The 13928-nt window shown below is 43.0% G+C and overlaps 1 protein-coding gene across 1 annotated transcript in view; it reads right to left on the reverse strand.

The window, feature by feature from the left end:
- Positions 1 to 13928, reverse strand: part of LOC311267050 (retinal-specific phospholipid-transporting ATPase ABCA4-like) — a gene marked incomplete at its 5' end in the record, with an annotated part of 38627 nt that overhangs the window by 16540 nt on the left and 8159 nt on the right. The window contains 15 exons of the mRNA XM_084369858.1: positions 237 to 374; positions 460 to 599; positions 1011 to 1142; positions 1513 to 1690; positions 2435 to 2647; positions 4626 to 4718; positions 4814 to 5018; positions 5257 to 5478; positions 5690 to 5912; positions 6102 to 6278; positions 7206 to 7411; positions 9469 to 9666; positions 10766 to 10882; positions 11578 to 11717; positions 12178 to 12415. Coding sequence (XP_084225984.1) covers positions 237 to 374; positions 460 to 599; positions 1011 to 1142; positions 1513 to 1690; positions 2435 to 2647; positions 4626 to 4718; positions 4814 to 5018; positions 5257 to 5478; positions 5690 to 5912; positions 6102 to 6278; positions 7206 to 7411; positions 9469 to 9666; positions 10766 to 10882; positions 11578 to 11717; positions 12178 to 12415 — 2620 coding nt within the window. The remainder of the gene's footprint in view (positions 1 to 236; positions 375 to 459; positions 600 to 1010; positions 1143 to 1512; positions 1691 to 2434; positions 2648 to 4625; positions 4719 to 4813; positions 5019 to 5256; positions 5479 to 5689; positions 5913 to 6101; positions 6279 to 7205; positions 7412 to 9468; positions 9667 to 10765; positions 10883 to 11577; positions 11718 to 12177; positions 12416 to 13928) is intronic.

Raw genomic sequence — 13928 nt, forward strand, 5'->3', positions numbered from 1 at the left:
AACAAGAAAAGTTATCACAACTTTGGCGCGTCTTTGCCAGCAGATTATTGATTTTATGACTGCAAGTTTGGCTTTTGTTGTAGCTGTGTAGTTGAATTTTTCCGTTTGATCAGCTCGCTACTTAATTCAAGCGCCTCAGGAGAGCTGTAATGCTGCCAAAGATTTGGTTTCATTCTTCAGTGTGGGCCTGGAGGGCTAAAACATGGATCTTAATGTGCTAAACGAGACATTTTTACCAGCTCTGTATTTCAGTAGGAGGTCCCAGATGGATCTCCTGGAATAGGGGTCCACTCCAGACGTGGGTTCGTCCAGGATCACAACCTTTGACCCACCGACAAACGCCATGGCAACTGACAGTTTCCTCTGCATACCACCTGTAGGGCGTGTGAGAGGCAGCTGATCAGAGCAGAGACAACAACGAAGGAGTTAATTTAATTCTCGGAAGAACAAGTGGTCGACCTGAGAGGTTCTGCGCCTCGTCGTCTCTCTTGTGTGGCAGCCCGAGGTCCACCAGCATGTCCTCGACCTCCCTCTCCGCCTCCGCCTGAGTGCGACCCTTCAGCAGTGAGTAGAACAGGATGTGCTCCTCCACTGTGAGACTAGAACAAAAGCAGGGCAGCAGTTATAAAGAAGTTTACGGAGGCAGAGTGTGAAATCGTTGTTTTGACAGTTGTTTGCCTGTGTGAATGCTTGAAAGTCTGGACGGGGAAGTAAATCAGTCTATCTGGCTTTCAGCAACTGCTATCAAAGCCAATGTTTTTGATTTTTGAAGAATGTGCATTGATTTGAACAGTCTTTTCCACACTTCATCACAACTAAAGGCATTTTAACGTTTTCAATTCAATTAGAGACTTTCAACAAAGAAAAATCGCCAAGTAATTTTAGTTTGTTCGTACACAGTAATTGTTTCTGTCTTTATTTTGTCTTTATATCCTGCAAACACTGAACACGTGTTATTTTTCAATGCAACTGACTCCAGTCCTGGCGGCAAAATGGGTTACATAACTCACTGTTTGAAGAGGATGTTGTACTGAGGGCACATCCCCATGGAGGAGCGGATAATGTCCATGTCAGTCCGAATGTCACTTCCATAAATGTAGGCCGTGCCAGATGTAGGAGGGAACAGGCCAGTCAGGATGGACCTGGAGCAGAAGAACACACAAAACCATCACACAGGGGGGGCCAACTTTGTGCTGCGATCTCATAAAGGAGCCACAGGAAGGGTCATCTTAAAGTCTATAAAAGGCTATTAAAATGTGTCTCAGTGAAAAATAGCTTGTTTTAAAGCAATATATTTCAATTTACATTTCAAGTCACATTCAAATGGAAAACTACTGCAGAGGGATCCTCACCTGCAGAGAGGATGTTTTTATAAGTTGACAGATATATGAAGCAGCCAGACTCTGAGCCTGCGTGAAATTATGAACTTCTTAAAATGAAAAATGAAAATCTCTTCACATCTTTTGAACCTTTACTCCACTTCATAATCAAAGAGATTTGTCCCTGGCTTACATGGTGGTGGTTTTTCCAGCCCCGTTGTGCCCCAGGAAGGATGTGATCTGGCCCTCGTAGAAATTGATGTTGAGACAGTTGACAGCCGGGCGAGAGCTCCCGTCAAACACCTTCACCAGGTCCTCAATCTGCACCCCCATCACCAGGCCCAGCGGGTCGGCCTCGTAGAACAACTGACCTGCATGAGACAAGGACGGATGATTTATATTAAGATCCTCGTAATAAGTGTTACTATATCTACTACTGAGACCATAAGTGTTTTAACATCACTCTATAAACTGTTAAACTGCTATTATGAACACTAATATCGTCTTATTAACACACAATCATGTTAAAAAGCATCTGAAAAGGGCATTATTACCTATTAATCAACGCTTATTACAAGGACCTTGATAGAAACTGATCACACTGTGGATCGCACAATGGACTTCCTCTTAATATCAATATTAACAATTTAGAAAAAAAATATAGTATATTAATCTATGGGGTATTTCACACAACTAGAATGCCACATGCCAAATATTAAATGTACCGTTTGCTTCCTTTCATTAGCTTAACTGAGGCCAGGTACAACCAACAATAGAAAGGTTTGATCCGAGAGACTTCCTTTTACTTTGAAACATGTATCAGACCCAACAGCAGACATATGCAACAAAACAGTGTAAATGTAAAAGCATACATTAAATGTACAGCCTTTTTAATAGCAACACTTGTCGGTTATACGTCTTCATCATCGTGGACACAACCACCCCTTTTCTTGTTCCTCTGTAGAATTCCCTGCTCTCTTTCTGTCTTGCATGTCCAGGTGTGATGTGTTACCCTTCCTGTCCACCAGATGTACTCAGTGTGTTTCAATCTCCAGTCAGCCCTTCATACAGTCACCGCTGACTCCCGGGCTTCACTTGTGTATTGGTGTCCTCACCTTCCGCCCCTGAGTCCTGAGCCTCCTCCTGCTGGTTCGGACACTCCTGTTGTCGTGTCAGCACCTCCCTCTCTCTCTCCAGCCGATCCCTCTTACTTTGGTGCTTACAGGTTTTCTTGCTGCCCGAGCCGTTACAGGTGTAACCAGGCGTCTCTGGTGCGTGGATGCTCTCCACGTCCTTCTGCACGTTGTCTGGTTCAGGCATCTCGTGATCTGGAGAAAGCAGGTTGAAAAAGATAGTCATATAAATCTAAGGTTGTAAGTTGATGTCATTTTTATTTTCCAAGGAAAGTTGACAGAAAGTTACTCTTTCTTATTTCAGACATTATGTTGCCATGGTGACTTTTGGTCAGAAGGATCTGGTTTCAGACCCTGTGCATCCTACTAAAATGTCTGAGGTCTCGACTCATTATAAACCTTACACTGGCCTTTCAAATACAAACACAACCTTCCAGTGGGAATTAAAAGCCTGTCCTCGGAAGCAATTAGTTATGAGACAAAAAACAAGTACAGGTATTCACTTCTCCCACAAAGGACCAAATTAGTAAAATAACAAAACATGAGGAATAAATACAACAACTCAAATTTAAAACAAACAAATCAATCAAAACAAGCGCAGCAGGAAGTGGAAAAAGATTCAATTAAATATTTCAGCTGCCCTCAGGATAAAGATGTGGTGTGCATAAGATTGTAGCAGTAGAGAGTAATTCCAGGTTGCAGATGCACAATAACAAACACTTTTTAATTTTCCACTAATTTCTTCCAACTAATACTGATGACTCCCTGAAGACGGAGAGGGGGAGGAGGGGGAGTATGGATGTGTTCCCAAAACTGATTGAGAAACCACATTAAACCCACCGAAAATCTGTCTAATTTCAGTAACTGCAGGTCTCTCAGAAAAGGTGGGTTTAAGGGAGGAGACTTAAAGCCACTACGTGAAGGATTTGAAGACGTTTGTGCCACCCAGTTGTCATATTAAAAAAAAACAACTGTTTTTCAGTAACAATCTATGTTGCTACCAACCCAAAACCTTCCCCAAGTAATCCAACCTGTAGACACTGAAAATAACAATCTGCATCTGGCACCTGCAACGCCAATCATTTAAGTGTGTTCGATAAGGGTCCAAAAAAACCCAGTAATGACCTTATAAATAAATAAAACCCAGTGTCTATCGTGTCACCGCTTAGAGTCAAATCGCTGTTGCATGGATCTCTATTTTCCTTGGCCCGATCCAACTCTCATTTATTTCCCGTCCAATCTCCTCCCAGCTGTTTGTAGCAACTGTCTGTCTCTGTACCCGGGCGAAGTTACATCATACAGATGTTTAACGGTGCCATAAATAAGAACTGGCCTCCTGTCAAATCCGTACTAAAAGCAAATAGGGGGCTGCATGTTACCAGAGTAACCACTAACTGCTGCTGCCTGTAGCTGCCGTTAGCTAGTTAGCTCAGTTAGCCGTGCAGCTAGCGGTCTGGACTGGAAGCTCTGGAGCTGATGGTGTTTACATCACTAGCACGGGAGCTTTGGCCCACGACAGACTGGTGTTAGCTGGTAGATATATTAGTAGATATCTCTGCAACAACAAACAAGACACCATAACATCATAACTGTTATTTCTTCACATTCTGTTGATAGTTTTAGTTATTTATTTAAAGTTTAGTCTTCCTCTTGTCCTGTGGCTGTGTCTCACTTGAGCTACTGGCTACACTGCTACTCTGCTCCCCACGACTACCAGAGTTACTGCTCGTTGGTCCGTGTCCGTAAGCTTTCAGGAAATGTGTCAAAATACGGACAAAATGAACCCAGAGTACGGACAAAAGCCTCAGTCTGTATCCATATCTGTATTCAACGTTGAGCATAAATGAGCCGTTACAGTGAAAAGGGCCGGCCAGCCTTGGCCTACAGCTCACAATGAAGAGTATTATAAACATCACAAGTGATACATTTTAATGCAGAGAGATAAACAGCATCCAGTGGCTTCATAGTCGCAGCTGAAGCATGCATATAAAATGTCACCATAATCAAGCACTGATTAGAAAGTTGCCTCAATAAGCGTCGTTCTACAACGCAGAGGAAAACAATTTAATTCCAACAGAAGAGGCCATTTTTTCCCTCGATATGCTCACCAGTCCAGTCACATGATATTGAAATAGTGAAGCATGTAAGAGATTTTAGAGTCAGTGATACTAACCTTGAGCAGCCCTTTCTGTGTGTGAGTATGCAGGAGTTTGCCAGTACGAGGGCTGAAATGGGAAGTAGAACGGTCGACCGATGCCATACTGTCCTGTGAGGGAGACATTTGACATTGTTCTCAGTTCAGTAAACCTGAAGTGCCTGTATATGTGTAAAGTTAACCACACAGTATATTAGCAGCCCAACCTGGGAAGACATTATCCAGGTACCAGGCCAGGACGGCATAGAGGACAGCATCAAACACCATCATGAAGATGGAGGTGAGAAAGGAGTAGGTGTCTTTCTCTAACGGGCTCGTCTGGATGTTGTCCCACTGCAGACCCAAACCCTGCTCCTCATACCGTGACAGGTACTCAGTCCCGAAGCCAAAGGCCACCTGAGACAACAGGCTCTATAGAAGCAGGGGGGTGAATAAATTATTGGTTTGACGACCAGTGGTGCAGAATATTTACAAAAAGGAATCTCACTGCCAAATTGAGAGAAGTAAGAGTGAGAGAAAACACAAAGGTTTGTTCGATAATTATGTTTTATGATGTCTGGATTGGATTCAAAGTGACTAAACTTACTATGCCTGTCCTTAAACAGTATATATGCATTTTTAAAATTGGTTACACAAAAAATTCACATACAGCAGCCATCTTCATGCCCTTGGTGATGCGATCCTGCCAGGCGAAGCAGAGGATGTGCGGCAGATAGAGAGTGAAGTAGATGATGCCGCTGCAGGCGGCTGCCAGGTTGGCCTTGTTGAAAAACACACTCATCAAGAAACACTGCATGATGGTGGCGATGGTGAAAGTCAGCAGGAAAAAGAAGACAAGGATGGGGTTGCTGTAATTCAGCACTTTTCCTCCCTGAGAGAAAAAGACAGATATTAATATTGTGTGTGATTGTATGGAGGTTTTCACTTACACAGACACAGAGCCAGTGCAACCAGTGGCTGTACAGTACAAATAAAACATTTCTCTCTTTTTTAAATTCTCCACAAGAGGGCACCATTACATGCCATAAAAGTTGACCCTAGTCCATCAACATGTCCGCCTTCTCCATCCCTGCCCCACTCACCATGACGATGAAGGTGAGCAGTGCCGTGCTCGCAGTCATCATGATGAAGCTGTCGATGAAACACGTGTACCAGATGACTCCGTTGTCGACCCCCATGGCTTTGAGAGTCTCCTTGAGGCGCAGCTCCTTCTCCAGCACGATGCTCTTCACGGTCATGGACACAGAGTAGATCCAGGCCAGCACCATGAAGAGGGGGAAGCAGCGGTTCAGTGTGATCATGAAGCTGGAGGAGAGGAGAGGAGAGGAGAGGAGAGGGATGAAGATGGAGAGGAGGAGGCTGAGTATGGATGTGACCCCCAAACCAAAGTGAGAAAACTCATTCTCTCAGTAAATGCACATGAACATTGAATTAAATTATTTCAGTTACTGAAGGTCTCAGCCAGCCAGTGGTCACATCAACACGTTTACTCACAGGTCATCTACATAGCACGGATATGGCATCTGCTGGATGTAGACCCCGAGCGGCCAGTCGTTGCCCGTGTGAAGCTTGATGATGCCGTGTTCGATCATGTCCTGCAGGTAGGCGAAGCCTCCCCAGATGTACCTCTGGTCCTCCATGGGGTCTGCTCTGGGGCCGGGGTCCCAGTACCTGAGAGAGGATGCAGAGAGTGACAGAGCTACAGCTATTAGCTCCAAAGTGGCCATAAGATCAATAAAAACAAACAGTTTGTTTATACATTTGAAATAATCTCAATCGCAGTCTCCATGTTGTTGTCATAATAAAACATCCCGAGTCTCCAAAGCCACACACAAACCACATGTACGCTGCTTTTACTTAAGCGGATAAGTCGGAGGCAAAGCCTTCTTACAATCTGATTATTCAATTGTATAGAGGCTGCACTCCCACTGGGTCTATTACAGCCTGTTGGTGCGCTACAAACTGCAAAAACTACTTGTTCAGCCCTGGAGCTATTGACATACTGTCTGTTTATGAATGGGAGATCAAAGGGAAAAGGAAAATGCATGTGAAAGCCTCACATGGGAGCATGAAAGAGCAGGTACTGAGTTAATATGGAACCACTGAGAGACTTTAGAAAACACATTGAGGCCAGCTTGAGAGGTTTTTCTTGCCCTCCTCTGAGGAATGTGACAAATCCATATAAATTGCCTCATTAATATGGCAGTAACAACATGGAAAAATGAAGGAGAGGTAGGTTGTCAGGGTGATTTGGTAGTCTAAACGCTACTGGTTGGATCCTACTTAACCCCTGTGGGTATGCATAGCAGTCAGCTGCAATGAATTCCACTGGAAAGTACCTGTGATTAGCCTTTTCTTCTGCTAATAAAACGTTTATAGCCTAATTTCTTTGTGCAATAAATTAAGCTTCCCAGGGTGCTTTGGAAACCATGTCCCTTTAAGGACTGGGGATCAGTATGTGTTGCAAAATAAATCTCAGCGGTCACATCACAGTTAACCAGATAGGAAAAAAGAAAAACATGTTCTGCTAAACAAAATATTCACATTTCTTTTACAACTTCTGATAAACAGCCGAGAGTAGACCCATCTGCCACTGACCTGTCCTTGATCTTGTTGGTCCGCTCCACAGCGTCGATGTCCATGCGGATCTTGTACTTGACATGCGGAGGTACACTTGTGGTCCAGGGATACATGTCCGTAAAGACCACACCGGCCCAAAACTTGTTCTCCTCCAGCAGGTACAAGGCCTGATGGGTCATCATGGACTCATCCGTGTAGGCCACAAACTTATCCAGAGTGATGCACTGAAAACAGAGGAGAAAAGAGTTGTTTGATGTCGGAAAGATGTTGTTTGATATATCAGTTTGATGCAAATTTACATACGTGTGTTCATGTGTTATGAATGACTTTAAACTCTGATGTTTTTTCAGCTGCTGTCAGTCAAAACTAGCATGAGATCACTGATACCATGCATATGTGCATATCCAGGTCTAACTTGATAGTGTGCTGGATTCGGTCGGCTCAGTCGTTCACAAGCAAGGATGTGCTGAGGTTCACCACTTTGTCAAACACATGATTGTATGAAGGAGATTACTACATGGGCTCAGGAACACTTCGTAAAGCTGTTCATTTGCAAATGAATGCATTCTGGTTTTATTTAGGTTTCACACAGCATCACAACCTTTTTTTGTAACCAATTCTGTTAACGCATTATTTCAACAGATGTTTCATTCACTAGATCAACATTTCAGTCTTATTTTAGATAATTTTATTCAGCCAAAGGCCTCATATGGATGCTTGTTTTACTAGACAGCAAATTACCAACTAATTAAACATTGCCAAAAATATATAAACATATTAAGTGGTCTCATGTCTAAGATCTATTTTGATTGCTCAGCACTGGCTCAGAATCCAATTTAAAGTTCCCATGTTTACTTATGGGCTCTGCACGGTCAGACACCTGCCTACATCAGAGATCTACTGCAGCCCTGTTGTCTTGTCTTGTCTTGTCTTGTATCTTTGGACGCTGTGGACAACTTTGAAATGCAGCTCAAGATCCATTTGATTTGACCTGCAGAGGTATTTTGTTCTTTCCTTTCTCTGTTATTTCTGCTTTCATTGTGTTTTATGTCTACGTTAAAATTCATATTTGTGTCTTAACAGAACCACCTTTCACTGAGGCGATCTGGTGACATGGGAAAATCTGAGTGGCTACGTTCATTCTGCAGCGACACACACACACACACACGCAGGAAAGCAAATACATGCACTCACACATGCAGAAACAAACACACATGTACTTGAACATGCACCTACACACAAACTAGTGTGCTCCGGAGCTCACACTCTCTCACACACTGCTACATTTTCTCACACACGCACACACATACACGCTCTCTCTCGCTCCATGAAACACGCGTAATTACCATGTGAAACTCCCACCCTACACACACACACACACACACACACACTGCTCTCTAACCCCCCACACCCCTGTGTACACCGTGTCTAATGTCTCCATTCACGTTACTGTACAATACCCCGAGAGCGCTCAAAGAGACCACTTCCCATTCATCTTTACGGGCCCATACATCCACAACACAATCATGTTCGCTCAGAGATGGGCTGAGAAGAAAGAGCCTCACTGATACACATGTTCCAGTGAGATTTCAGTGTGAGAAACATACCCCTGACAGAGTGAGAGGACCTGCAGCAGTTATCCTATGGCCCAATGCTAGCTGACAGCTATACCTAATTGGCTAAACCGCGTGGGTTTGTTTGTGGCGCTCTGAAGGGTCCCGACGCTGAACTTGGACACAAAGGACAGATTGAGATGCCTGGCCTGATAGGACTCCCTCCAAAACCGCAACCCCTGCCCCCTTTAAATCAGACGAGGGAAGGCGTGAAGGATGGATAGAGTGATTTGCCCCTCTTTTATTTCACAAGCGCAAGGGTCTACTTCAATGCGGGGCCGTGCACTAAAACAGCATTGAGCTCATTGGGGGGGTGACTCACTCCCATCTACTCTCCACTTTATCACAGGGTCCACAATGGAAGCCAAGGAGGGGGGTGACAGGAGGCTTGTTCTCCCCACCTTTCAGCCAACTGGATGAGAGAGCGGCTCTATAGCCGTGCTAAGTGGTCTGATCTGTTTCAAAGGGGCCTGGCTGCAATCTCCTGGGAGCAGACCTGGAAGACTGATGCACCTGTCTGGAGAACTGTGAGCTGCTGTGACAAAAAGGCTGAGCACCTCATCCTGGGAATGTGACTGAGGCACAGGAGAAAAAGCAAAAAGGAAGAACAGGCATATTCTTCATCAACAGGGGAAAGATAAACAGACAGACTATCTTATACTTTTTACCTCTCCATACTTGTTGAACATGCGTATGAGCTCGTCTGTGATGTTAAAAATGTTCCTCCAGTCAAACTTGGGCATGCCCGGCTCCCTCCATCCCTCCGGACCGTTGTACAGGAAGTTCAGGATGTCTTTGGTGGTGAAGTTAGAGTCTCCCAGACTGTTGTCCATGAAGTCCATCACTGTTGGGTTTCTCAGGGTGTCCTGCAGGGATTGGGACATGAACATGTTACATGTGCAAGAACAAGAACCATTTATTTGACTAAATATTAAATTAACATGAAAAATGCCCTTAAGTCATTCTGCCAACAACGTTTGAGTTCCAAGTCATCAGCATAATTCATTTTCACTTTCATTTTCAATTCAGTGCATGTTTGAGCAGATTGCATGTTCAAACTGAATGCTGATTCACTGGAAGCTGCTGCTGGCAAATAACTACATCCTATTAGGATGAGTCACTGGACATGGAGAGAGAGACGAGCTAGCTGGCTAGCTTGTCTGCAGTCTTTAAGTACACTGACTTCTGTTTTGGGTGCGGGGAGGGTCGTTCTTTTTAAAGGGGCACTATGTAAGAAATTTCAACTCAGAATTGTATTATTTACAATATTAATGAGGTAATAATACAATACATAACTGAATAACTGAATAAACAAGCTGAATAAACAAGGAAAATTAGGTCCCCAGAACACTGTTTGAAGCTAGAAAGGTGGCAGGGTCCGCCACATATAAACAAAGTAAAACAGTATAGTGTGTTGTCCTTTAAGGTCAGTTTGTTTAATCAGTTTGTTCAGTCATGAAAACAAAGAGAGTTTGTGCACATTTTTACTTTTAATTTTTACTCTTTTTCAACTTTTTAAACAAGCAGGCAAAATTTAATAAAGATATGATACAAGAAGATATAAAATAAGATTGAGATTTTTTCAGGAAGAAGGCAAGAAGAAGATTGAAGTTCCTGCGCTTTGCTTTTTCTTCTACCTTTACTACATCTTCTTGAATAAAGACAGTACAGCATCTGCATTTTTAGGGTCATGGGTCAAAAATCGGTCATGATTTGCAAAACACGACGATTCACTGCAGAATATGGTACATATTTACTAAGAACATAACCTCTGTTCTACCAATAACACAGTTTGGCTGGACAGGCAAAAAACTTTGAAGCCATTTTTCTCAGTTTCATTGTTAGCGTAGTTACAGCAGTTAGGCTTTGTAGGGCAGCACAGTCCATCAAAATTCATTTAAAATGAGGGTGTTCAAGACTGTGTGCAGGTATGACTGTATCTGTGTGCATGTGCAGTTTTCATACCCTGATCATGTTCATCTGGACACTGTTTTGGAAGAAAGCCCAGAGCTGAGGTCCCAACTCCTCCCAGGCCTTGGCCATGTTCTGCAGCCTCTCTAACTCCTCGAATGTTGTGTTGGCCTGCAGCGCACACAAACACACACACACACACACACACACACACACACACACACACACACACACACAAAGACTATATCAAATCAGTGCACAATGGAGTAAAGTTCACAGATCTGTCAGCAGGGAAAAAGCACAGTCACGTGCTAATAACATTAACATCACCTGATTCTGATTCATTTTACTCAAGATCCTTCGATTGTACACAAATAGTGTTGGACAGCTACCTAAACATTTCATTTAGCTAAGCTCTTAGCTGCAATGCTCTCCAAAAAGCAACAAGCGGACAGTCACATTAGCTCATTTTCTTGTCGGGACCAGATGCTTAAATCTCATTAATGAAAACTCCTCCTGAAATCGAGATCTGTTCTGACTCACGAGGACCACTGAATGAGATGTGACAGACGGGAAAACATTCTGTTTTTCCCTTCATTGCTGCAGCTTGCATTCAATTTATTGTTTAATTCTCCCCTCCTCTTCCCTGCGCCTCACACCGCAGTAGATTGCCCCCCTATCCCTCCGCCTTGCTCCTCTGCTCTGCAGTAGTCAGCCCATTCCTGAGAAGGGTGGGAGTTTGGACGCATATAAACAGATACTGAAAGAGGCGAGAAGAAATTGAGAAAGAGAGGAAAAAGTGAGAAGAGAGAGAGACGGAGAAACAGAGAGAGGTGAAGGGTCGGGCTGGAGGTGGTCTCTCTTACACTCTTTAATATCTTGTGGACGGCAGGGGAGTCGGGGGTGTACAGGATCTTTCCCATCAGCAGGGGCTTGACTGAATTCCACACGATTTTTGTAACAGGGTTGGACTCCAGGGTTTGCATCAGGGTGTTGCAGAAGGGGGCTAATGGGAGAAGAAATGCAAAGACAAAGAGTTTAGAAGAAAAGGGAAGTGGAGATAGAGAAGGATAGATCAAAAGAGAAAGAGAGAAATGATGCTTTCTCTCTTTCTCTTTTGATTTATTAACACTGATCTTTGAACAGATGATCTTTATCTTATCTAAAAAGTGTAAAGGTATGAATAGGCTTATAGTGTTCACCAAATGAAATAATATAATATAAAATAAAACAATGACTAAATTAAAAAACAAAAAACAATAAAATCATTATAAAATACCTTTGCATGACATGGACAAACAGTAACCAGTAATTATTTGTCCTGACAGTTAAAATATGAGATATATGTGTAAATCCTTACACTAAAAGGGAAACTACATTAATTCACTGTAAACTACCTGCAACAACAGCATGCTATAAATCCTACTGGATCCATACCATAAACTCTGCTACACCTCTTCACTTACTGGTAGAGTCGTCATAAACATAGTTGTGGCTCTTGGTGCCGTTGACCCCCAGAAACACCTTGTAGTTGTTGTCCTCGTACCAGTTGAAGGACAGGACCCTGGAGCCGCCTCCCTCCGGGTATCCACAGAAGAGGCTCGACACGCCGGACATGAGCTTGGTGAACGAGGTGGGACCGCCGGCTTGGAACAGAGAGGAGACGGCCTTCAGGAGCTCCTGAGAGCTCTCTCGCTGCAACAGCTGTAAATGTCATACAGAGATTCTCTCAGTGGTCAACATACCCTTTACCTTGATGAAGTCACAATCTATGCTGGACAAATCCATCCATTGTCCAAACTGTACGTATATCGGACAGTTTGAATCTTGAGTGTCAAAACCTGGGAAAAAGGCTACAAACTCCTGAAAGCATCAGTCTGCTAACTAGTCTGCATTTAGCTCAAAATACAGCCTCACTGGGCCTGCTCTGTGAGGCTGTACTCTGAGCTACATGCTACATGCTGATGTTTCGTACAATGCTTACAATGTTCATCATCTTAGTTTAGCATGTTGGGATGCTAAAATTAGCTAATTTGCAAGTATTAAGTTATAAACCGAAGTACTGGGCACAGAAAATGTCGACCTGCCAGTGGAACTAGCCTACAGGAAGAAAAGCTCATCTTTTTCCAATAGATGTTGGGATATTTCAGTCTAGAACAACTGACTGAGGGACATGTCAGTAGCATGGCTAAAAATATATCAGTCGAGATTTCAAAAGTCCAAAGCAACTTAACAAACATGTAATTGTATGATTGGAAATGCTCAATAACGTATTTTTGCTCAACGCAGGGTAAAATGTCATATATATTTCACTTTTAGCGTGATTCACCAAAGACACAAAGAGTATCGTGTGCTCTAGACCTGACCCAACATCTCAACAGCTTGGTGTGCTTAAATAAATGTAAAAAGTAAATGTAAAAAGTCCCAAGTTTCCTGCTCTTGTATTTACTATTGTGATGTGGTAACACCAAAAACACTGCCGACTAAGATACATCTCATTTATTTCTTCAGATTATTGGACCAACTTCGGGTAAAAAGTATAGGAGGCTGAATGGAGCCACACCAGTTATGTTACTTGTCGAGTATTGCCTTGAATTGTAAATAATTGGCTCTGAGCTGTTTGACCTTCGTCAGATAATTATTTACAAGACAGGGATATTTATGTCTTTCATATTCATTCATACTGTGTGTACTTGCATAACATAAACGATCACGAGAAAACAATAGTTTGAAAGATAAGCAAATGTGGGACGGACGCCTCTCCTCACATGTCGAGGATAGTCTGAGGGTGGACTAAATATCCTCCTATTGATGGAACCAAAATAGCTTCATTTCTCCACAGCTTGTATCACTTCCTTTCTAAAGAAAGAGGGAGCGGGCTGCCAAAACTTCGACGTTTGAGTCGAAACCAACAGATCGCTCCAAAGATAAATTCAGATAATGAATGAAATCAAGGCCTACTATGACCTTAATTCTGGTGAATTACTGTTTCAGATCTGTAGATGATTTAATGATGGATCAGATTTTGGTGGAATTGAGCTCTCCCAGATGTATTTCATCACAAGTCTTCCTCTCTACAATCCCCCTCACAGTTTAAATGTGGAATATATTGCAACACCGATAATCAAACTGGTTCCAGATTGAAAATGACTCATTGCTTTTCTATGTCCCCCACTCAGCCAACGTGTTACGTGTGAACAATCACACACACACATCG

This window comes from Pagrus pagrus (assembly GCF_965226575.1).
Source record: "Pagrus pagrus genome assembly, chromosome: 12".
NCBI lineage: Eukaryota > Metazoa > Chordata > Actinopteri > Spariformes > Sparidae > Pagrus > Pagrus pagrus.